Here is a 21,954-nt window from a genome sequence, read left to right on the forward strand (position 1 = left end):
GAAGTAGAGATGCCTTGAGAAAGATATAGCCTAGGCACTGTTGAAGATAGCTCATTGTAGACAACATGGAATCAACTTTCATGCTCTTTAATCATCCGGGCAAGCTTAGTCCTGCCTTCTTTACTTGTAAAGCCCAGGTGTGGTTGTCCTACTACGTCCCGATCGTAATGACTCTAGCCCTTCTTTTCCATAGATCTAGAGGGACCCGGTAATTTACACACTCAACATGATCTTCACTTCCTTCTTTCTATGCCTCAGTTGCGATACATTACAACAAGTAAAGTACCTAACGAGCTGACCCAACCCAAACAGCCCATTCAATCCCTTCCACATGAATAAACAGGACCTGTCGCATTCACGACCGTTAACCATTCATCCTCCTCGCTTTTAACTTCTTCACGCACTCACTCACACACTCGCATGGACGCAGCCCTTTGTTTCCCACTGCGCAGCGTTCATCGCCCCTTAATTACTTCATCACTCTAGGACCAAACGAACCAGATCATGCTTTCTTGAGTGATGAGTATCAAAATACGATGGCGGACGATTTGACGACCTGCATAATTGAACAGCAATATGTGAAGTTGAAGATGAAGGAAAATGATGGAAAAGTACCAAGTGATTCGCGGATACGAGTTACCCAACTCGTATATCCGTTTAATGCAGCTTTGAGTGCCCTAGGGTTTGGCCCTTTTACAAAAGAATGCAAGGCCATGCAGTCAGCATAAGTTCCTTGTATCAGTGAGGCAAACTTGCCGAGAGTGAAGCTGGTATGAAACTGACCGAACGGATATACGATAAGGTAAGTCATGATGTTATCTAATTACGGAGGACCCATAACCGTGACACCATAGACATGACCAAGAACCATTATACAGACAGCATTGATCACGGGAAGTGGTGTAACAATATCCAGCTAGGACACGTGTACTACCTATCATGTATTTCTAAGCTGCATGCTTCCCCCTCGTGATATGCACGTGTAGAACTGCCGGCCTCGTGTCATCCATCAGTTGCGGGCGTGCATCCAGGGTTCGTGTGTGGAGGGACTCGACAAGGGGTAAAAGTCACCGGCGTGGTGAGAAAGGGGATGGAAAATGAAGAGGTAAACATTGATTTGCGGAACGGGCAACCAAACGGAAGACTATGATCTCTCTAGACCAAAGCACGCCGGGAACCAATAAATGGGGGATTTCGCTTTCATACGGCTGCAGGCGGCACTCAGTCCAGACCCTAACAGCACAGCCCCATCGTCCCTTGTGTCATAGCAAGCCCTCTCCTTCCTCAAGCAAACGGAACCTAAGGATATAAACCCAGCAGAAACAACATGATGCACAGCCCACCAACCCGCTCATTGATCCAGTAATTGTGTATGAATCCCAAAACGCCAACAACGTCTAAAACAAAACGGTAGAGAGGATATGGATTACGCAGTCTCGAAATCGCCGAAGGTGTTCTCGCCCGAGTATGTGATGTAAAGGAAACTGTAGTGGTACACATGTTAGCCCGAGTTACAGTTGTGGAAATGATAGGGACAGAAGCTGTCACGTACCCATCCTCGTCCTTGTGCTCCTCGTAGATGCTGCTCATGAGAGCAGCGGTTGGAGGAAGGACCTCATCTACGAAGATGAAGATGGCCTTCTCGGGGGACAGCTTAATACGCTTGCGGATGACGTAAACGAACTGGCCCACGGTGAGGTCTGCCGGTACGAGGTACTTCTTCTTATCGATGGTAGCGATATCACTCTTTTCGACCTTTTCGCAGATAACCTGTGGGCGACGAGATGTGTTAGTGATAAAAGCGGTGACTGCGAGATCGTCGAAATGGGAGATGCTTACGGGAATGCGGTCGGAGTACTTCTGGCGAATACGCTCAGCCTCAGCCTTGCGCTTCTCGAAGGGGTGCTCGTCCTTAAACTTGGATCTCATTTTGGCGGTTTGCTTTGATGAAGTGGATGTTGTGCTGATAGATGTTTTGACTTCGGTGTTGACCACGAGCGTGAATACGATAGATGGATAAGACGGTGTCTGCGATAAGAGAACATCCAGTGTTAGTCGGAGAGGCGGATAGCGAAAGGTAGACCGATTATAGATGGCTTCCAGATGGGCAAAATCAACGTTGAACGGAAATGCAAAACATACCTTGATGACTGGCGTGTGATGAAATGAGGAAGCTGGCGAGATGTCAGAGGTAAGAAACGGCCAAAGGATGAAGAGGGGGGAAGAAGGGTTGATGTACCTCTTTGACCAGAGCAAGTGTAAGGTGTGTTAAGGTGCCAGGCATGCGAGTGTTGCCTATCGGCCGCGTCCAGTCCAGTTGGCGCCTGCCCGTCTGTCTATGGTCAAAGGCCCTGGACAGGCCAGGACAAACAGCAGCGGGTGACCAGCAGCCGGAGGCGGGGCTGACCAGATGACTAAAGCGAGGGACGATACTGGATTGGGTTTAGCCCGTCCCCAAGTCGGTGAATCAGATGGGTCACTGGCCGTCGCTCACATGGTCAAGCTTAACAGGTCATTGCCTTTTCAGTGGCATTCCAGGGGCATCTCAGGGCGAAGGCGTGCCCGGCACTCAGCTAGGAGCGGTACCTGAACAGTACCTCTTGGCCAACAGTGGGGCGGCGTGGAAATGGCAATGACGCACACTCCTTCTCTGTCTCCTGTCTTCATTGTACGTGAAGGAAGACACCTCACTCGGTGAGAGAAGGAAGGAAGAAGGGTGACATTGTAAAAAGCCTCCTTTCCCGTCATTTCCCAAGGGCGGCCTTGTGGCCATGCTCCTTTGGCTTTTGTGTAGTCACCGCATTTTACTAAGAACGGCGTGGACGGCTCGATCGGCTTGGCCAGTGTCTCGAACTTGCACATGTTGTTGACCGCTTTGTTCCCCGTCTATTACAACATAAAGGCCTAGGGAGGGCCAGGTCATGGATGTCACTGTGAAGTCGTCATTCTCTCCGCCAGTTCGCACTTCATGTTGTGCGATAAGATAACAGATTAGACCATCGATGGAGCTTCCATTATCCTGGAGCTCCTCCGAGCCTCCTCATAAGTCCGATCGGAGGTGACCGGTTCCCTGCCCGCCATGAGATCCGGGCCCGCGTGTTAACCTACCAACGTACCGTTACCGTTCGGTGTCCGCCTTCTCCGTTCGCTCCCCGGAGTGCCTGCAGCACCTTTGTGGACATCCCACTCCCACCGGGCGCACCACTGCACTCCTCCGTCCTCAGAGTCCGGTTCCCCGTCCATCCACTGGAGCCGTGGAAATGCAAGGAACACCCCGCGAATGTTCCGTTCTGCCCGCACAGAGGACGGCACTGCGCAATCATGGCACCGTGGTTACAGAGGAGTGTTGTCTATCAGCCTGTTCCGGGTGTAGCGTCATTTTTGGTATAGATACAGTACGTAGTTGATCCAGCCAGTGAAAGAGAGTTCGGCTTCGGGGTACCACAAGCGGATCCCTCTCATCCCCAGCAGGGCAGCAGCCGCGCCGGGCGAATACCCAGCGAAGACTAGACTACCCGCCGAGCCCGAGTTCTCGATTTCGACAACATCCGATTCTGGACACCACATCAGCCGAGGATCGAGCCTGTCAAATTTCCAGGTTCAGCCTCGCCCTCTATTTGGCAATCCCGAATCGACAATTCGTCAATTCGCATTGTGAACCATTCAACCCGCGCGGTCTTTCCCGGCCCTCCGTACCTAGATCTGGGGTGGTGGTCTCATGTCTGCAGACTGAAATCGTTCGATACCGGAACTTCAACTGCTCACCACCCACCACTGCACTACCACTTATACGAATTGGTATAAATAAGAACCGTCAAGATGGCCTCGCGTCGGCCTACCCTTCGCCTGTTTGCTCAGTGCAAGACGAAACCCCAATTCAACTATACCTGGACCCCTCGCAGAGCTGCTTCAAGCTTCCAGAGCTCCGGATCAGCCCGTCAAGCTTTCTCGAACTCCCGCAACTACCTCACCTTGGCTGCCGCTGGCTTGGCCGTTGCCACTACCCTTAGCTACAAGATGGTATGCGCCAGCTACGAATTTCCCATTGACCTCTGCCTACTACGAATCCTAAGCTCACCATGTGCTCTGAATCCAGGCCGTTGACGACCCCATCCGATGCGATACCCCCACCCTCGCCGAGCGCGACCAACAGACTAAGCGCGAGAAGGGCGTGACCGATGCCTCGCCGATGCGCCTGCGCATGGAGAAGTTCGTCAAGGAGCAACAGAAGGAGATTGTTAGAGCACTAGAAGAGGCCGATGGCACACCATTTCGGGTAGACGAGTGGCAGCGCAAGGAGGGCGGTGGTGGCATCACCTGCGTCCTCCAGGACGGCAAGGTGTTTGAGAAGGCCGGTGTTGGTGTGAGCGTCGTCTATGGCACTCTTCCCAAGCCCGCCATCATCAAGATGCGCGCCAACCACAAGAACCTGGCCCAGGACGACAACATTCCCGACAGCCTCGAGTTCTTCGCCGCCGGTCTCAGCTTGATCGTCCACCCCAAAAACCCCATGGCCCCGACGGTCCACCTCAACTACCGATACTTCGAGACCGCCAACCCCGACGGTTCCTCGGGTGCGTGGTGGTTCGGTGGCGGTAGTGACTTGACGCCCAGCTACCTCTTTGACGAAGACGCCATCCACTTCCACAAGACGCTGAAGGAAGTCTGTGACGCCCACGACAAGGAGTACTACCCCCGCTTCAAGAAGTGGTGCGATGAGTACTTCTACAACAAGCATCGCGGCGAATCCCGCGGTATCGGTGGCATCTTCTTCGACGACCTGGACGAGACCGTCTCCGACAAGGAGAACACATTCGCTTTCGTCCAGGACGCTCTCAAGTCGTTTGCACCAAACTACATCTCCATCATCAACAAGCGCAAGGACATGCCGTTCACAGAGAAGGAGAAGGAGTGGCAGCAGATTCGCAGGGGCAAGTATGTCGAGTTCAACTTGGTGCACGATCGCGGCACCGCGTTTGGCTTGAATACCCCTGGTGCACGCGTGGAAAGTATCCTCATGAGCTTGCCGTTGACGGCGAGGTGGGAGTACATGTATGAGCCGGAGCCGAAGAGCAGGGAGGCGAGGTTGGTTGAGGTGCTTAAGAACCCCAAGGAGTGGGTATGATGATGAGGGTTTGTATGCTTACGTAAAGGTTCTTTGTATTATATTTTACGACTTGCATGGTAGATATGGGTTATATGTGATGAATAAAAAGGATGTATAGACACAATGCGATCCATGATATGTCAGGTCTGGCTGTGTCTTGACTGAGTGAAAGTTGCCGCATCGGTGAGTAGAAGTATATGCAGAGATAATCGAGCTTGTGACAAATTCTCAACCGCGTCACTGCGTCCACCTACAACTTACACCACGCAACAACCTTCAAGTAAACCATGAGCGAATTAAAACTCGAGCAATAACAATTACTCGCAACGGCTTTTCGGGATTTACACAACGACATTCAAGCAACCATTCCCCGAAAGAAATAACACCGCGATGACCTCACCCGCATCACACCACCCGGACGGGCATCCCGATCCTGATCCCGACTTCCACTTACATCCACCTGCCTCACACCAGCCTCAACCATCTTACCAGCCCCAAAAACCACCAAAAGCAAAAAGCTCATCACCACGACCACAATCAGATCCACACTCACCACAACAAACCTCAACACCCCTCCACCTCCCCACCTCCCGCCAATTCCTCACCTCCCTAATAACCGCCATCTCCAACATTCCTCTGCTCGACGAGCCACCTACCCAGGTTCGCAAACCACCAGCAGCAGAACCACCAACAGACGAGAACAAGGAGGGTACAGCAGCGGCGGCAACAGCAGCAACAGCCGAAACAGACACGAGCAACAGCAGGAGGAAACAACTCCTCCAGGTTCTCAAGGAAGAAGGCGAAGGTGAAGACCAGAAGGACGTTGTCACCACCAAAGCAAAGAGGAGTGGGGGAGGTGGGAATGGGAACGGGAACGTAAACCCCCTCAAGCTGGTACCGCCTGAATATCGACATCTCCTCATCACACTTCATGTGTTGTTCCCGGGTGTGGTGTTACCTGGCTTGGAAGTTTTGGAGAGGGGTTTGGTTGAGAGGGTTATTTTGAGGTGTGCTGCCACTTCTGGGAAGGCGGTTGCGTTAGTGAAGAGGGAGGAGCAGAAGCGGCATGAGCAAGAGGAGGATGATGTAACTATGCAAGAAGACGGCACCAATGAGCTTGAGAGCCGAGATGAGAACGAAAAGCCAAAGCAGAACAAGCCGCCAGGGGAAGGCCAACTTGAAGAAAGACGAAGACCAGCACAGTGCTACCTAGTCCGCTCCTCCCAGTTCCTCAACAACACCCACCCCAGACGCGGCGGGAAACGAAAGAAAAGCAACATGGGCGGTCTTGGAGACGCCGATACAGAAAAAACAGATGGCAGTGAAGCAGACCGACATCAAATACAGATGCAGCGGTACCTAATCAGCCTGGAAGCGTGGAACTGTACCTGTGCTGCGTTTGCGTTTGCTTGCTGTGTCTCCGAACCCGAACTTCAGCCAGAACCAAAAGCTCGAGGAGAACCAGAAGAAGACACAGGAAAGGAGTTACCAGAAGAGAGAGAAGAGGGAAAGCAAGAAGAAGGGGAAAGACAGCGAGTAAAAGACAAACTAGGAACCGCAGGCTGGACCTTCGGCGGGATGACGCTCTTCGACGCCGGTGATCACTCGAGCGTACCGCCGGTTTGTAAACACCTGCTTGCCTGTCTGTTGGCTGATAAGTGGAGGGGTGCATTAGGAAGATATGTGACGGAGAGGGTGGCGAGTAGAGAGGAGATGGCCGGGGTTGTTGCGGAAGTCTAAGTCTGGAGGTAGAGTCGAGGATCCGATATATTAGCTTCTCTGTTAATGGCAAACCGCAGCAAAGAGACTTGTCAGTTAACTAGTATTATTAACAATCGCCCAAGATCTCATTTTCGACCCTGTGCTGCTCTCTCTATGTGAAAGTCTCTCTTGTGATTTCGTACACAAACATGATTCATGCTTAATTCGATTAATCTTGTATCATCTACGGCCCGGTCCGCTGTGTCCGTCAGTCCCGTGCTCGCCGTTCATATGCCTCTTTGCTTTGTTTCTCTTATTTCTTCTTCTCTTTCGGGCTCTCCTTCTCCTTGCTTTCACCATTTGCCGCCACCGGGCTACCCTCCTTCTTGTCCTTGTCGCCCTCCTTCTTCTCGCCGTTCTCTCCTCCTTCCTTCTTCTTGGCGTCGTTGTCCTCCTGCTGCTGCCTGTTCTGGATCTTGTTCTCGATCAGGTCGTGGAACGCAGTGATGGCGCGGATCAGACTGCTGAGGTAGATGGCCATGAGCTGGTCATTGGTCTTGATGCTCATGGCGTGGCTGAGCTCGCTGTCGGCGTTGATGCCAGTAGCGCCTGGGCCGGACTTGGGCGTCGAGAGGTTGGGGAGCAGGTTGAACACGTCCTGGAGGTTGCCGAGAATGGCGTGGTTTACGGGCAGCTGACCGTCGAGAACCTTTTGGAGATATGCTTGGATGTCGCGGAGGCGGTGGTGGAGGCCTTGCAGCGAGCGCATCTGGTTGGTGATGCGGGTGGATAGTGTGCCGACGGCTACGTCACGGATGTCGCGAAGGAGGTGCTCGACGCCGATTTCCTCGGCCTCTTCGGCCTCGATAATGGAGGGAGTGTGGACAAAGGTCTTGGATGTGGTGGTGCCGTCCTGTGGTAGTCAAACCTAGTTAGCATCTATACTTGGGCAAAGCTAAACGGGGACAAAGTGGAAGCGCGACTGGGTTTCTGGAACACATACATCCTTGATCTCGTCCACGGCAAAGTAGGCATCTGTGGGAACACCCGTCTCCTTGGGTTGAACATCGACAATAACCAGAAGCGGGTTGGGAGTGTAGCGCTTGAACAGTTCGTTGATGTCGAGATCGGAGGCCCGTAGCTTGGGGCCGGAATGGTACCAGCCTATTAGCTTCTCGCGCGCATTGACCTTCTTGAACATGTCGTTCATGGACTCGACATAGTTGTGGTCAAGGAACCAGACTGAGGGGTCCTTGTCGTCCTCCTCGAAGGGAACTACATCGCCAAGTTAGAAACCAAAAAGCCACCACCTAGGCGCGCGGGGCAACCAGGCAAGCTTTCGAGGTAGAGACTACGCACCCGCGAAACTGTTGGACACGCGAACATTCTTTCCATCATTCTGGCCTAATAGCACGCCGACGACACGCTTGCTCTTGGACTTGTTGGCTTGGGTACGGTTGTAGTGGTCGACGACTGAAAGCAGAACGAGCGGCGCAACCGAGACGCTGCGGTTCACCAGGGAGAGCGTTTCCGCAGTAGTGGCGGGCATGGCGACAGCTAAGATTCGAGGTGTCGTCGGAGTCGTGATGGGTGGTTCTGGCGTTCGATGGGCGTGATGGCAGGTCGGGTGGTATTTCGTGGGGTAAAAGAAGGAAGCCTGATGGGGGTATGATGTTTTGATTGTCGATGTGTATATCGTCAGTTTAGGTCAGGTTGTCAGTGGCCTCGAAGCTCAACTGCTGTATTTGCAGTGGTCTGGTCTCGCCGTCGTCACTGGCTAGCTGCCTCACTTGCTGGGAGGTGAGTACCCAATCAGATTAGCGCCTAGTACCTTGAACTTGCGTTGGACGGTGGGACCTCAGCCTTCTGCCCTGTGCCACTGCCGCGGTGACATAACAAACAGGCCTTATCTAATCAGTAGGTACTAGCTGGTACGGCCGTGAGGTACTGTGTACGTACCTTCCGCCTGAACTCACAGGGGGCTTTTATAGCGACCTTCCTCCTGAGGAAGCTGAGACCGCAGAAAGGGGGGTCTCATATGCGCTGGGAAACTCCTTGGCGCGTGACATGGCACCTTTTTTGTCGTTGCGCCGTTGACAGAGGGGATCGGCAGGCATGTTTAAAGTCGAGGGGTCCTCCCGCCATTTTATTCAAGGGAAACCATCCATCCATTGAGGTTCATCGTCTTGCCCAACAACGTGACGCCATCCTTTATACCTGTTTCAACATAAAGAAAGCCAAATAACCAAAATCTATCGCAAAAATGAAGTTCTTCGGTTTTGTCCTCGGCGCTCTTGCCCTCGTCTCCGGCGCCATTGCTGTTGACGTTCAGAAGTCGGTCATCATCACCTACAAGGAGAACACTCCCGACTCGGTCATCAGGGACGCCAAGAAGGCGATTGTCGATGCTGGTGGTGTCATTACCCACGAGTACACCCTCATGAAGTATGTTTCGCGGACACTGTCTTGGTTCGGATGTTGTTACTAACACTTTAATCCAGGGGCTTCTCTGCCAAGGTTGGCGAAAAGACTCTCGAGTCGGTTTCCGCCTTCAGCGAAAACTATGCTACTATCGAGGAGGACAAGGTCGTCAATGCATTGTAAGCGGCCAGTTGATTATTTTCAATACCCGGAACGAGCCAAAATAACAGATCCTAATCATCGAGTCTATACAGCGGCATCTAAGAAGCGAGCGATGGTGACAAGCAGAGAGGCAAAGGAGAGAGACAAGGAGCGTTGGAAATGATACCCAGGTGCAACTGTACTGGGCAGAGTTGTTGCCTTTTACACGGACTGTTGTAAGTCATGGTCTTGGCGTTTTTGGAAATGGATTGATGGAGATGGATTGTCACTGGTGTCAAAACCTAAGGTAACGGATGGGTCCAATGGCCCAACGTTTGGCAAGCATCTTTACGTTCAATAGATTTTTGTGTTCATCAACATCACGGCCATGAAGCGAGGTTCGAATCCTGACAAGTACATGTTATCCTACGATACCAAACCTGAAGTCATTGTCATCCTGGAGTTGATCCGTAACTACGCTATAGAGATTCGCAACTCATCACCGACTATGCCGCTGACTTGAAAACTATGACTGGATCTTCAGGGGAACAGGATGATCCACTGCGGTGAACAACATGTCTCGTGAACCAAAGGCTCTTTGGTAACAGCCCTGCCATGAATCTAGCTCAAGACAACGGTCTGGCGGGTTTCCTTTCTAGAAACTTGGTCGAGGCGTCTTCAAGAGCCTACCATCCTTCGACTATAACAGCCCAACCACCTCAGGTACAGATCATGTCTGGTCAGTGCCCTGATGTTCGTAATGTACTGGTACCTTGGTGTAGAGGTGCGGTTCTCGGGCTCTTCAGGAACACTGTTCCTAATATGCCCTGATCCCTGAGACTGGCTCCAGCGGTGGATGAGCTGAATCGAGATGTTTGAGTGGATGCAAATGGGAACCTCGACGACCACAGTTCGCACAACGGTGATGCCCCATGCACGTAATTACATCGAATTACATTGCCGAAACCAACCTGGAACCCCTGTTTCTCTGCATCTCAGGGCTACCTAATCAGCGATAACGCCAATGGCCTATTTGCGTCCAGTCCCCTTCCCCAGAGTGGCCTGCCACGCCTGCATAGCGCAACCCGCCCGCCGTATGCCAGTTACGAGACGCCCGAGATTCCTCCAACTTAATGTCCAACCGCGACTCGGGAATTGGACAAGTCAACCTATGTACGAAGAACTTCCGGGCTGGTTTGACAACAGGACATACAACAACACGAGAACTTGCGCGCACGCTTAGACGTCTTGAATAGCCACAGTCTAACCATCCAAGAGGATAGCTCATTCCATTTTATTTCTTCATTCATTCATTCTCGGTCCCCTCTTTACTTCCCCAAATATCCGACTTGTCCCGTTCTTTGGGCATCTGTTCGCCGCGTTTAATTAGCATCTCCTGAGAAAAGAAACGACCTCCTACAACCCTCTTTCTGTTCTATCTTTCATTAACCACATCGCGCCCTTTCTCCAACAGCCGCAGCCATACAATCGATTACCGGGCAGACAGCAAGAGAATACTGTACTGTTCTCGTATACTACAACGTCTTGTATACGCTACGACCCGATTCCACACGCCCTCGACCCAGACACCCTCCTCGTCCATTGGGTTCCGATCCGCCCTGCGGCCTCGACATTGATCACCGACATCAAGTTGTTTGAACCGTGGGCCCGTCGGGCCTCTTGAGATCACCAACGATGACGCAGTACAGCCTCGCGAAGCAGGCCGCCCTCTTGAAATGGATTAACACTTTCAAGACATCGCGCCGGGCGGCCACGCTTAAGGACCTCCAAGATGGTCTCATGCTGGGAGACATCCTCGAAGATATGACCTCCGGGGACTTTTCCAGCTCGAGCCTCATACGGACTCCTTCGTCACCCGAAGACAACAAGGCCAACCTCGAAACCGTGTCTCGTGGCCTTGCTGCCTTTATGCGCAACGACCTCCCACAGTACGCTCCTCCGCCATCCAAGCTACGCGCTATCCTAGAACACCCCGACGACAACGCGATTTGCGAGTTCCTCTCGTACTTTGTCATTACTATCTGCTTGGGTTCCACCAACAAGGCCTACGTTCCCGCCATCTTGAAGCTTGACAGTGTCACGCAAAAGGAGATTGCCAACACTGTTGAAGTATTCCAAAAGCAAAAACAGATCGATGCGGATCCGAAACTGCAAGAGCCCAGGGAGGTGGACGGACAAGATGCTGCCGATTTGCACATCGCCAGGGATCCAGCCCTTATGGAGGAAGAGTTGGGGCAAATAAAGGGCGCGTACGACTTTGTAAAAAAACAGAATGCCGATCTACAAGCGCGGGTGGACAAGCTCCTCGATACACGGCAAGCACTGCTCAACGACCTTAATGGGGCGCAAGCCGAGCTGAACGCCATGAAAAGGCACAGGGGTGCCGATGCTGGTGCGGCCATCAAGGACCTGCGTGATGAGATCAAGGACAAAATGGCCATCATCGACGACTTGGAGGCTCAGCTTGTCAAGGAGACAGCGCACATCACCAAGCTCGAGAAGGACAATGCTGCTCTAAAAGCAAGGGCTGACCGGGTTAAGGACCTGGAGGACAAGCTTACAGAGCTGGAGCACGAAAACAAGCAGCAACAGCAACAAATCAAGGGCCTTGAGAACTACAAGAAGAAGGCTCAAGATCTCACATTCATCCAACAACGGAACAGGACACTAGAAGAGCAAATTGTCCAGATGGAACAGGACTTGAAGGACTACGAAAACTTCAAAGCGCAAAACAGGAAGCTACAAAAGGAGATTGAGGAGAAGGTCAAGGTGCTGGCAAATAACGAGCAAGAGATTGTCTACACCCTCCAATCCAGGAACGTCTTGCAAGAAACGAACGAGGAGCTCCAACGAAGAGTCGAGTACCTCGAATCGAAACACCAGGCCGATGAAAATATGATCAAGGAGCTCCAGGAGCAGCTGCAAATGGGCGGCGCCATCCATGAGACATCGGGTTCTGAAAGCCCTGTTACCAATGGCGGCTTTAATCTCGAGCATGAGCTTGAAACAGAACCGGCCGTTCGTCTAGAGCTCCAGCGGCTCAAGGCAGAGAACACTGTCTTGCGCAGCAATATGACTGTTGCGTCTGAGAATGAACGCCTAAGAAGCGAATTGGAGTCGGCCAACAAGAAGGTAGACTTGTATCGCGGCAAGTGCACCGAAGCCATGGAGAAGCATGCCGTTGCCCAGGAACAACTCAATGCCATTATGAACAACACAGCAGGAGAAAGGTTAGTTGGCGAGCTTGATTCTGGATGGGAACTACAAGATCAGAATTCACTAACACCCGAGTACATTAGCAATCCTGCCTTTGTTAACCTGCGCAAGCAGTTCCTTGACACATCTAGTGACGTTGAGAACCTCACAAAGCGGGTTCAGGAGCTTGAACAGAACGTTGCAGACAAGGAACGCGAGTTGATTGCTGTCAAGACAGATCGTGAGTCCCGGCGTCTTTGTGCTGAAAATGCAAATGCGAGATTGGCTGACATTCTTCATATAGTGTCCGTCATTGGAGAGGAGCAATCAGCAGCACTCACCGCACTCAAGGCGTCTGACGAGTTGATAGCCGAGTCACTACAGAAGGAACTCGAAGCGACACGCAAGCAGCTCAGAGAGAAGACGTTTGAACTGGACGAGATGAAGGCGCAGCTGATGGAAGCACTGGTCTCTAAGGACAAGCTCCGCAAGCAGCTGGACGATGCTATTGCGAGCGGCGGAGATCCGAACAAATCCAGGAAGGAGGACGTGGAAAAGATGGAGAAGCTGAAGGCCGCGCTCAGGCAAAAGATCGAGGTGAGCAACGACCCTTCTCCAAGTCCAACACCTCCTTATCTGGCCTCGCGGGGCGATACCATCCGCCTTTTGTCGGACCCCTCCCCTATCGCATCTGAGTTCGTTTTTGATGAGGATGGTGAATGGGTCATCGTTCCCAAGCCAATACCATCAGAAGGCTCCTGGCTTAGTGGCCTTGAGAAGACCAGCGCTTGCCTGTCGAGCATTCTCAGACGATTGAAGACCGAGATACCCACTCTTGGTGACTGGTGATCACGTACTGTATGGTGTTCACCTGTCTCCCAGTTCTATCGCCCCAAACATCTCCTTTCTTCTCCTTTTTGTTTTCCAACTGTATCCACGATTACTTTACCTGCCCACAGACTGATATCCCAGCTGTCGAAGCCGACAAACCTATCATCACCAAACAGTGTTTTGGGCATGTTGTATATGCACCTTTCACAGAATGCTAATGCCACTCGTTCGCCTATAGCAACTCGACAAGGCTGAACAGGAGAAGTACGACCTCCAAAGGCGGATCAAGCTTGTTGAGAGCGGTGGTGCCTACGCGGCCCAAAAGGTACGTCCATTTGTTGCTTTCCATCCGCCTGGACGATGATTAGATTGTAATGCGCTTTTTTGTTTGTATTGTTATTATTCCCCCTTGACTTTGAGACTAACCAGAGCAAAACTTTCGTTCCAAACAACAGGCGGCAAGCGACCAAATCATTAAGAACCTCCAGCGCGAGAATTCCATGATTACAACAGCGTGGTACGACATCACCAGCCGACTCCAGAGCAATCACGTTATCCTCCAAAGAAGGCATGACCAACCCAAGAGCTGGCTGCACAAGCAAAGGCAGTTGGTAAACTGTGAGTAACAAACTTTACCCCCAATCCCCCTCAACTTTCTTGTCCTCGGGACGAACTAAAATCTGACCCTCTTCCCCCTTTTCTCCTGTAGCCACGCCAAGGAGGTAGAACCTCGTCCTCGTGTAGCTCGGCCACCTCGCCGCCGCCGCTACCACTATCAATCACGCCCTACAAAACCAACCAAGACCAATGCAAAGTGTTGTATTCTCTCTGTTCAAGCCTGCCTAACCAATGCCACCCTTCTTGCTGGACGGCGATACTCTCGCTTGTCCGGGAGTTACTGTCTCTAGCGGCGGTGGCTACCACTCTGAAGAACCTGTATCGTGTCTCGGTCGTGTTGAGAGGAAGGGAGCAGAGGCCAACAACAAGCTCATCATCATCATCATCATCATCATCATCACCATCATCACCATCATCACCATCAATACGTCGGCCGATGGCCACCACGGCGGGGGCCACGGCGTTTCTTTCAGTGCTGGCTACGGGAGTTGGTGTGATTGATTAACTGACAGTCTGTTTTCCGCGTGCGCGCGTGCGGTTGAGTTCCGACAAAGAAGAAGAAAAGTACCATAGAGAAGATGAGATATCTTTGAATAGAATGTGGGCAAAGTATGGCTAGCCGGTGTCACACACGAAGAGGATGTTAAATAAAGGGGGTCGTGGAGCGATGACTAGATAGATAGAAAGACGCATTGATAAGGAGCTGAGCGGGTGGGATGATGGAATGTTTTGTTTACTTTACCCCTGAGATATACCTAGAATTAGAAGGTGGACGAATGAGCAATATCACATCACGATCATGGGAATATCATTAGGGTCTTTGGGTTTTGTTCAATTCTTTTTCCCTGTCCTAGATCCATCCATCCCAAATATCCGGTTACAAGATTTCGTTGTCTTGTCCTGTCCTCGTGTCATGATTGATAACAAATATGCGCCGTCGCTTTTCCCCATCATCATAACATCAAAGACCCCCAATTCCTCGTTTCACGAAAGTCCCTAACGGTAATCTTTCGGCGATATTAAGGTGGTGTGGTATGGTGCGTGTGGTGATGACACAGTCCTTCCCTGTCGGCTGGGTCCATTTCTCCTTCCCCAAACTCGAATCGAAGAAGCAGAGCCCATACCAACTATGCGCAGGATGAGGATGTTGCGGTTTCGTTTCGGGTCGGTCCAGGTTTGTTGGTTGCATTGGTATCTTGTATCCTCAATATTCCCAACTATCATGAAAGAAGTCTTGGCCCCGCTTTCCTTCTGCCCTGCTCTTCTCCCTTCACCACCCAAGTTAAACGTAGAACCATCAAGCGAACAGAGTCCGTTCGTTAGTCGGTTGATTTCTTTACGAGCTCTTGGCAGCGTGAGCGATCTTGCTCAAGATACCGGAACCAGCGTTGCTGGCCTTGGCCTTGTCACCATCGAAGATGGCAAGCAGGGACTTCCAGACCTGACCGGGCTCCTGGCTGGCGTCAATGGCCTTCCAGATGCCGGTGTTCTGGTAGTAGCCGACGACGGGCGCCGTCTGCTTGTGGTAGGTCTCGAGACGCTTGCGGAGGGCCTCGGCGTTGTCGTCCGAGCGCTGCACGAGGGGCTCGCCAGTGATGTCGTCCTTCATGGCCTCCTTGGGAGGGTTGAAGGTCAGGTGGTAGGAACGGCCGGAAGCGGGGTGGACGAGACGGCCCGTGATGCGCGCAACAAGGAGCGAGTCGTCGATCTTGAGCTCGACGGCGTGCTGCAGGGGGAGGTTGCGCTCGCGGAGCATGGCGTCGAGACCCTCGGCCTGGGGAACGGTGCGGGGGAAGCCGTCGAGGATGAAGCTGTTTGTAGGGAATAAGCGTTAGTTATAAACTCAAGGATAGAAGAGCTGGGAGAAGAGGGCAGCAGCAAAAAATAAACGTACCCGCCCTGGCACTCCTTGTTGTTCTCCAACTCGTCCTTGATCATGCCAATGACAATGTCGTCACTGACGAGACCGCCCTCGTTCATGATCTTCTTGGCCTGCTTACCGAGAGCGGTGCCCTTGGCAACCTGGGCGCGGAGCATGTCACCGGTGGCCTATGAAGTGCAGGGTGCGCGTGTCGCGCATTGGTTAGCCTCTCGTCCGATCTGGTCCCTAGTTCTAAGCTGGCGAGAGAAAAAGACACCAATTGGTTTCTCGGAAGGAACTTACAAGGTGACAGCAGTTGAACTTCTCCTTGATCTTGGGGGCCTGGGTGCCCTTGCCGGCACCGGGGGGACCGATGAGGATCATGCGGACCTGCTCGGCGGTGGTGGTGGGCTTGCCGCTGAACTCGCGGGCCTCGAGGGACTTGACGCGACCCTCGAGGGAGGCAATGACATCGCCGAGGCGCTTAACTTCGTCGTCGATGAAACCCATCTTGAATGTGGTGGTGTGTTGTTGGGGAGGAGTGGAGATGTTTGTTAGGGAAAGGTGGAAGAAGCAAGAGGGGAGAGAGGGAAAGGAGAGAGAAGCAAAAGAAGAAGAAGAAGAAGGGAAAGTTGGAAAAGGAAATGACCTCAAAATCGAATCAACGGAGCGAAACGGACACGGGACGCGGGAGCCAGGTAAGGTAGTCGGGCTACGGGTACCTCTTTTAGTAGTCCGGGTCACGGTAGTACTAGGGGTATACTGTATGGAGGCGGGCCGGGGGCGGTCCTGGTTTGGCTACGTTTGAGGCTCGGCGAATCTTTTTTTTCTCCAGTGATCGGAGCGGCAGCACTTGGTTGTCAGTGGTTGTTGAGTTGGAGGTCCCCGTCAGCGCCCGTGTTCCCCCTTCATTGAGTTGCCCTGAATCTTGGAAATCTGGGGGATCTCACCTGCTTGCAGTTACTGCATATGACGCACTGTTACCGCCTCGGGCTGTCTTCATAGGATTCTGTATGGATTTACGGGGTACATGAAGCGAGTTGCCGTCCGGTTCATCTACAACTTCAGTTTGTTGGTATGGTTGGTTGTAAGGAACCGGTCACCTCTTATAACCGATTACACCGGACTTAATGAGCATAACTGGGAAATATGACGGGAACCTCAATTCCTGGTCCTGGCATTGTTCTGTGTTCCTAGAGAATGGTGTCACTGTCGCGGGCTCAGACAGTTACGTATGTACACCTGAATCCCCTTCAACAGTTGTCGTGGTGAGGGCTTTTTTAGAGCTTCACATGTTGCCCCTCCATGGTAGGACAAGAGCTTCCATTTGATAGGTAGACACACAACATTCGGATTCCCCGGTTCACTCAAACGACAACAACAAACCCGGGCTTCCGAGGCCATCCCTCTCCTCCGACAACAACCACGACAATCCTACAAATTGGAGGTTGGGACTTGGGATGGACTCGCCAAATGGACCAGACGGAACAGAAGGACGGGCCTCGTCGCTCGCTGGGTTCGGGTCGGCAATCCGGATGAATGGACTTGGAGTCGCACTTCAGTGGGGGAATTGGGGGATGAGGTGGAATGTGGATGCCAAGTTGCAAGGTCCCGAGGATGCCAAATCCACCACACGTGGGGTGTCCCGGTGTTCCTAGCGCCTAGCCCCTTTTGGAGACTGCCCGGCTTCGTCTCATCATCGCCAGCCTCGGCAGATATGAGCTAGCCATGCATGCTTACGCAACAGGGAGAGAGCATCAAGTCTCCCAGGAGATATTTGAGTATGCGAGTCTGGTAAGCTTGAGCTTCATGTGATCTGTATTGAAGACCAATTAGGTGTATTATCGATTATGATAGATGGAGAACTTAGGTACGCAGTAGTGTAGTAAGGGAATGCTCCAGAGTTCCAACGCCGCAGAAATGCCAACTAGTCATGGTGGTGGGAAGCCCATGGTGATACCTTCCTCAAGTCCCAAACGCGATGTCATCATACCTATACCGCCAATTAAGCATTGGCCCTTACACTCCCCGGATTGCTGTCGTCTTCACCGTCTGCCCAGATGTCCTTACTCTCCTGTTCAACCGCGCGCATGGCAACAGCTACATCCTCCAACTTGGCGACAACATCGAGGACGCCCTGGTTGACTCTCGAAAAGTAGTGATCATTGGCCTCACGTCTCTTTCTCGCAAGTAGAATGTCGGCGTCAGTCTCCTGCTCGAGCTTCGCCCCAAGCTTCTCAGGTCCTCCGGCACTATTGGGCCGTGTGCTGCCGGCACCCACAGTGCTCTTCGGTCCTCCGCCCTCGGTGCCTCCTATCGTACCACCCGCCTCGGATTTCCCGCCAAAGCCACCGTATTCCGTTCCGGCAACTGACGACTTGGTTCTCCCTAACCCGGCTCCCACAACGCTTGCAGCACCCCCCTTGTTCTGTGTTTCAACAGCATCATCCGCTTCGCTCCTCGCCCAAGCCTGTGCCAGGGCAATCTGCGCCTGCCGTAGCTCCGCCAGCTTCTGCTCATGATCCGGCCCAAACACCCTCGTGCCGCCGCTAGCTGACAGCTCGACCTCCTCCAAAGTCGCCTGCATCTCGGCCCAGAGCGCATCCGTCCTATCGGTGGTGCGCGTAGACTCGCCTCGAGGCAGCTGCAACGGAAGGGAGAGATTGAGGGTTGTCGCGGGATTCGGAGTGCTAGAACCGGTCGTGGTTGTTGCTGCGTTGGCTACAGCAGCGGCAGCGGCGACACTTCCTCGTCGAGTATCGTTCACAGCCGGGGAAGGTAGAAGAGATGCGCCCCCGCGGCCAGGTCCGAGAGAGGAGGATGGTCCCGGTCCCGACTGGTGACCTGGACCGGGGCCGGTGGTTGCAGAGAGCGAGGCATGGGAGGCCGATGGAGAAGGAGGAAGGAAGAGCGACGGCGGCTCACGCGCCTTGGACTTTACCTTGGCGAGTTGGGACATGGCTACATTTTCCAAAGGTGGCTTGATTGAATGTTTTCGTAGGTCAGATTTGAAGATGGACGGAACTGCAATGAACTGTGACAAGCGACGCGACTGACCGCGTTGGTTGGTTGAGCTTTGGGGAACCTTGACGGTACAAGCATGCAAGTGACGGGACGGAGCAGTGGCTTATCAAAGGGGGCTTATCAGTAGCCACTTCAATTGGTCAGATGCACGCATAATTCTCCACCTGTCACACAATCAACGACAGTTGCCTGAGGCGAATGACCCCACTCGACCGCCACCCAATCGCACGCAGTCCTAGGGTTTTCTCGCCCTACTACGGAAAAACCAAAAAATTCCCAGCAAACCGTGACCTTGACCCTCCGGATTACGAACTGTACCCAGAGTCCGTGATCACGTCTCTAAGTCGGTACGTGTCTCCCTGCTGCCCCCCGCCTTTACCACGTCGAGATATTTCGATTTCCGACTCCTCCTTTGAAACTGTCCCTCAAACTGACATTTTCAACCAAAAGCCAATATGTCTGGAGGAAAGCCCCGTGGTCTTAACGCGGCCCGCAAGCTGCGCAACAACCGTCGCGAGCAGCGTTGGTCCGATCTTCACTACAAGAAGAGGGCTCTCGGCACTGCCTTCAAGTCCAGGTACGCATCAGTCCCGACGATGGCGATCACGATGGAGATGGCGATGGAGATAGAAACGACGCCCGAACGATGACGATGACGAAATGAAGAGGGAGAGATGGGAACGATGGGGCGATCGAGGGCGACGAGCACACGAAAGCGAAACGAAACGCGATGGAGGACATTCGGCTAACATGATGATGACAGCCCCTTCGGTGGTTCTTCCCACGCCAAGGGCATTGTGCTCGAGAAGGTCGGCGTTGAGGCCAAGCAGCCTAACTCCGTACGTACACCCCGATCCCGATTTCGATGAACTCGACTCCGACTCGATTCTCCAATATCAAATAACGCAAACATACGTCAACACAAGGCTAACATTTGCGACCATAGGCTATCCGCAAGTGTGTCCGTGTCCAGCTCATCAAGAACGGCAAGAAGGTCACTGCTTTCGGTACGACAACCCCTCCCCTAGTCTTGAATCTTTCGATGATGAAAGATTATCCTGCTGGAAACCCAGCGCATCCGAGTGGCAAATGTGCTAACCCATTTTTCCTCTCTAGTCCCCAACGATGGTTGCTTGAACTTCGTTGACGAGAACGACGAGGTCCTCCTCGCCGGTTTCGGTCGCAAGGGCAAGGCCAAGGGTGATATTCCCGGTGTCCGCTTCAAGGTCGTCAAGGTCTCTGGTGTCGGTCTCCTCGCCCTCTGGAAGGAGAAGAAGGAGAAGCCCCGCTCTTAAGCGTATCGTTGCTTCGAGCAGGCAAACGGGCACGGTTCATTATGCGGAGTCTACGAGGCTTTTTTACAACGGCATTTTGGTTTTGGGTTTAAGGGATACCTAAGCTCTCATGGTAGTAATGATCCAACAGAAAGCAGGTCATTAATTGCCAAAAGAAATCGTGCTTTCCCCAAAAAGCTCCTTCTCTCTATTCTTCATGCCTTTTTGTGGTGTGTTTTGGAGATTGCCCAGGGACTGTTTCTGTCTAATAGTATGACAAACATGGTGTTATGGTACATGAAATTACAAAGATGATATCCCAGAACGAACAAAGAGACGTTGCCATCTTTCAGGCTGACTCCAGCTTCTCCGGCTTCTTCTCCTGCTTCTCCTGCTTCTCCTGCTCGTAGTAGTTGAGCAAATAGTCCGTCGCCAACCCCAGGCTGATGACGCCACCGGTAATCCAGCAGCCGTTGACAAACCACCACCAGCAGTCCTTGACGCTCTTCAAGTTGACCTTCTTGATCATGTACCCCAACGTCAAAGCCGCACCGCCACAGCTCCCGATGAAGAACGCCGGCCCAGCACCCACCGCCGCACCCGCTCCAGCCAGCAGTCCAATCTGCACAACCGCCAAGCCCGTCAACACCTGCTTCGTCTCCTTATCGTGCTTGAGCGCAATGCTCTTGATGCCCGCCTTGGCATCATCCTTGATATCCATATGCGCATATATCATATCATACAGTACCGTCCACGCAATGTTGCTGGTATACAAACACCCGGCCGCCGTCAACGCCGCACTATTCGCCAACAAGTCCACCCCCAGCGCAGGGAAACCCATAATCGCTCCCCATGAAAACGTCAACCCCAGCATGAACTGCGGGTAATACGTCACCCTTTTCGCGAGCGGATAACACGCCACGAACAGCAAGCTCGGGGTAGCGTACCAGAAACACCCAAAGGGAAACTGCAGCAACACCGCCAGTCCGGCCAGAAGCTGCGAGCCAGTGAAGACTAAGCCCTGGAAGGGCGTGATGGCCCGTCTGGCGATGGGACGTAGACGTGTGCGCGTGACGTGCGGATCGAGGTTGCGGTCCCAGAGGTCGTTGATGGCGCAGCCGGCGCCGCGCATGATGATCGCTCCCGAGAAGAAGAGGAGGGAGGTTCCCACGACCGCGGCGGGGGAGGCGATGGCGCCCGGGACTAGGGGGGCTGCGAGAAGTGTGCTGAAGAGGCAGGGGAAGAAGAGGTAGTAAGACCCTGTGGGCTTGTCGAGGCGGGCTAGTTCCGCGTAGGGGACCCAGGAATGGGGAAGCTTCGAGAGGAGACCGGTGGTGGGTGGGGTGTACTCTGGTAGGGGAGGGTCGGAGGAACCGGGGATGGAGGTGGTGGGGAGGACGGCACTGGTGGGCGTTGTTGGGATTTCGGGCTGTGAGAGCAGAGACTTGGTGGTGTGGTATGGTTGTTTTTGAGAGTGAAGGGTCTTCTCAAGTGAGAGGAGACGAGGGTTGATGAGCGCTTTGGACTGGTGAGAAGGGAGGATGCCGAGACATGGTGGTGATGAGCATGATGGCTTGCTGAGAAAACGAGTGGTGGTGTTGTGAGAAAAGGTTCGTCGGGGGACGAGCCCGGTTAGAAGACGGTGTGAGGACATTGTGGATGAGATGTCCTTCTGCCGAAGCGACCGTCGTGAGAGTAAAGCAGTCTGTGATGATGTGTAAGTGTTAGTGAGGACTAGTGGATATCGTGTAAGTGAGCAA

At 52.9% G+C, this 21,954-nt stretch overlaps 9 protein-coding genes across 9 annotated transcripts; 4 read left to right on the top strand and 5 right to left on the bottom strand.

The window, feature by feature from the left end:
* Window positions 1–92: 92 nt before the first annotated feature.
* SMAC4_02305 (uncharacterized protein) lies at window positions 93–2,772 on the bottom strand. Its single transcript, XM_066089745.1, has 6 exons — window positions 2,240–2,772; window positions 2,143–2,174; window positions 1,840–2,028; window positions 1,553–1,770; window positions 784–1,484; window positions 93–690 (listed from the first exon to the last, which is right to left on the bottom strand). Exons 3-5 carry the CDS (start codon window positions 1,927–1,929, stop codon window positions 1,427–1,429), a joined length of 366 nt encoding a protein of 121 aa, XP_065947219.1. The 5' UTR covers window positions 1,930–2,028; window positions 2,143–2,174; window positions 2,240–2,772; the 3' UTR covers window positions 93–690; window positions 784–1,426.
* Window positions 2,773–3,819: 1,047 nt separating this feature from the next.
* SMAC4_02306 (uncharacterized protein) lies at window positions 3,820–5,225 on the top strand (the record flags this gene model as incomplete). The annotated part of the gene is made up of 2 exons (XM_003350586.2): window positions 3,820–4,020; window positions 4,097–5,225. The coding sequence occupies 2 exons, from the start codon at window positions 3,820–3,822 to the stop codon at window positions 5,123–5,125; spliced, it is 1,230 nt and encodes a 409-aa protein (XP_003350634.1). The 3' UTR covers window positions 5,126–5,225.
* Window positions 5,226–6,980: 1,755 nt separating this feature from the next.
* On the bottom strand, window positions 6,981–8,636 carry SMAC4_02307 (uncharacterized protein). Its single transcript, XM_003350587.2, has 3 exons — window positions 8,168–8,636; window positions 7,812–8,083; window positions 6,981–7,721 (listed from the first exon to the last, which is right to left on the bottom strand). The coding sequence occupies exons 1-3, from the start codon at window positions 8,355–8,357 to the stop codon at window positions 7,122–7,124; spliced, it is 1,062 nt and encodes a 353-aa protein (XP_003350635.1). The 5' UTR covers window positions 8,358–8,636; the 3' UTR covers window positions 6,981–7,121.
* A 261-nt stretch (window positions 8,637–8,897) lies between these two features.
* On the top strand, window positions 8,898–9,412 carry SMAC4_02308 (uncharacterized protein; the record flags this gene model as incomplete). Its single annotated transcript, XM_003350588.2, has 2 exons — window positions 8,898–9,253; window positions 9,310–9,412. The coding sequence occupies exons 1-2, from the start codon at window positions 9,072–9,074 to the stop codon at window positions 9,410–9,412; spliced, it is 285 nt and encodes a 94-aa protein (XP_003350636.2). The 5' UTR covers window positions 8,898–9,071.
* Window positions 9,413–10,337: 925 nt separating this feature from the next.
* SMAC4_02309 (uncharacterized protein) lies at window positions 10,338–14,823 on the top strand. The gene is made up of 6 exons (XM_003350589.2): window positions 10,338–12,621; window positions 12,691–12,827; window positions 12,891–13,183; window positions 13,656–13,742; window positions 13,873–14,035; window positions 14,313–14,823. Exons 1-6 carry the CDS (start codon window positions 11,066–11,068, stop codon window positions 14,534–14,536), a joined length of 2,460 nt encoding a protein of 819 aa, XP_003350637.1. The 5' UTR covers window positions 10,338–11,065; the 3' UTR covers window positions 14,537–14,823.
* A 2-nt stretch (window positions 14,824–14,825) lies between these two features.
* On the bottom strand, window positions 14,826–16,901 carry SMAC4_02310 (uncharacterized protein). The gene is made up of 3 exons (XM_003350590.2): window positions 16,200–16,901; window positions 15,930–16,084; window positions 14,826–15,846 (listed from the first exon to the last, which is right to left on the bottom strand). The coding sequence occupies exons 1-3, from the start codon at window positions 16,404–16,406 to the stop codon at window positions 15,372–15,374; spliced, it is 837 nt and encodes a 278-aa protein (XP_003350638.1). The 5' UTR covers window positions 16,407–16,901; the 3' UTR covers window positions 14,826–15,371.
* Window positions 16,902–17,901: 1,000 nt separating this feature from the next.
* On the bottom strand, window positions 17,902–18,855 carry SMAC4_02311 (uncharacterized protein; the record flags this gene model as incomplete). Its single annotated transcript, XM_066089746.1, has 1 exon — window positions 17,902–18,855. The coding sequence occupies one exon, from the start codon at window positions 18,853–18,855 to the stop codon at window positions 17,902–17,904; it is 954 nt and encodes a 317-aa protein (XP_065947220.1).
* A 344-nt stretch (window positions 18,856–19,199) lies between these two features.
* On the top strand, window positions 19,200–20,477 carry SMAC4_02312 (40S ribosomal protein uS12). The gene is made up of 5 exons (XM_003350592.2): window positions 19,200–19,267; window positions 19,371–19,497; window positions 19,684–19,759; window positions 19,867–19,927; window positions 20,037–20,477. The coding sequence occupies exons 2-5, from the start codon at window positions 19,376–19,378 to the stop codon at window positions 20,213–20,215; spliced, it is 438 nt and encodes a 145-aa protein (XP_003350640.1). The 5' UTR covers window positions 19,200–19,267; window positions 19,371–19,375; the 3' UTR covers window positions 20,216–20,477.
* Window positions 20,478–20,543: 66 nt separating this feature from the next.
* On the bottom strand, window positions 20,544–21,899 carry SMAC4_02313 (uncharacterized protein; the record flags this gene model as incomplete). Its single annotated transcript, XM_003350593.2, has 1 exon — window positions 20,544–21,899. Exon 1 carries the CDS (start codon window positions 21,846–21,848, stop codon window positions 20,544–20,546), a length of 1,305 nt encoding a protein of 434 aa, XP_003350641.1. The 5' UTR covers window positions 21,849–21,899.
* Window positions 21,900–21,954: the final 55 nt, after the last annotated feature.

This window comes from Sordaria macrospora, chromosome 5 (genome assembly GCF_033870435.1).
Source record: "Sordaria macrospora chromosome 5, complete sequence".
Taxonomy (NCBI): domain Eukaryota; kingdom Fungi; phylum Ascomycota; class Sordariomycetes; order Sordariales; family Sordariaceae; genus Sordaria; species Sordaria macrospora.

What these genes read in the sequence shown, in the direction of transcription:
- SMAC4_02307 (XM_003350587.2), bottom strand. Translation starts at nt 8,357, where the DNA reads ATGCCCGCCACTACTGCGGAAACGCTCTCCCTGGTGAACCGCAGCGTC. An exon ending in CGTGTCCAACAGTTTCGCGG is followed by an intron (nt 8,084 to 8,167) that starts GTGCGTAGTCTC and finishes TTGGCGATGTAG; the next exon opens with TTCCCTTCGAGGAGGACGAC. An exon ending in CCGTGGACGAGATCAAGGAT is followed by an intron (nt 7,722 to 7,811) that starts GTATGTGTTCCA and finishes TGACTACCACAG; the next exon opens with GACGGCACCACCACATCCAA.
- SMAC4_02312 (XM_003350592.2), top strand. Translation starts at nt 19,376, where the DNA reads ATGTCTGGAGGAAAGCCCCGTGGTCTTAACGCGGCCCGCAAGCTGCGC. An exon ending in GGCACTGCCTTCAAGTCCAG is followed by an intron (nt 19,498 to 19,683) that starts GTACGCATCAGT and finishes TGATGATGACAG; the next exon opens with CCCCTTCGGTGGTTCTTCCC. An exon ending in CAAGAAGGTCACTGCTTTCG is followed by an intron (nt 19,928 to 20,036) that starts GTACGACAACCC and finishes TTTCCTCTCTAG; the next exon opens with TCCCCAACGATGGTTGCTTG.
- SMAC4_02305 (XM_066089745.1), bottom strand. Translation starts at nt 1,929, where the DNA reads ATGAGATCCAAGTTTAAGGACGAGCACCCCTTCGAGAAGCGCAAGGCT. An exon ending in AGTACTCCGACCGCATTCCC is followed by an intron (nt 1,771 to 1,839) that starts GTAAGCATCTCC and finishes CGTCGCCCACAG; the next exon opens with GTTATCTGCGAAAAGGTCGA. An exon ending in GAGCACAAGGACGAGGATGG is followed by an intron (nt 1,485 to 1,552) that starts GTACGTGACAGC and finishes GTACCACTACAG; the next exon opens with TTTCCTTTACATCACATACT.
- SMAC4_02309 (XM_003350589.2), top strand. Translation starts at nt 11,066, where the DNA reads ATGACGCAGTACAGCCTCGCGAAGCAGGCCGCCCTCTTGAAATGGATT. An exon ending in AACAACACAGCAGGAGAAAG is followed by an intron (nt 12,622 to 12,690) that starts GTTAGTTGGCGA and finishes CGAGTACATTAG; the next exon opens with CAATCCTGCCTTTGTTAACC. An exon ending in GCAAAGGCAGTTGGTAAACT is followed by an intron (nt 14,036 to 14,312) that starts GTGAGTAACAAA and finishes CTTGTCCGGGAG; the next exon opens with TTACTGTCTCTAGCGGCGGT.
- SMAC4_02310 (XM_003350590.2), bottom strand. Translation starts at nt 16,406, where the DNA reads ATGGGTTTCATCGACGACGAAGTTAAGCGCCTCGGCGATGTCATTGCC. An exon ending in AGTTCAACTGCTGTCACCTT is followed by an intron (nt 16,085 to 16,199) that starts GTAAGTTCCTTC and finishes TGCACTTCATAG; the next exon opens with GCCACCGGTGACATGCTCCG. An exon ending in AACAAGGAGTGCCAGGGCGG is followed by an intron (nt 15,847 to 15,929) that starts GTACGTTTATTT and finishes CCCTACAAACAG; the next exon opens with CTTCATCCTCGACGGCTTCC.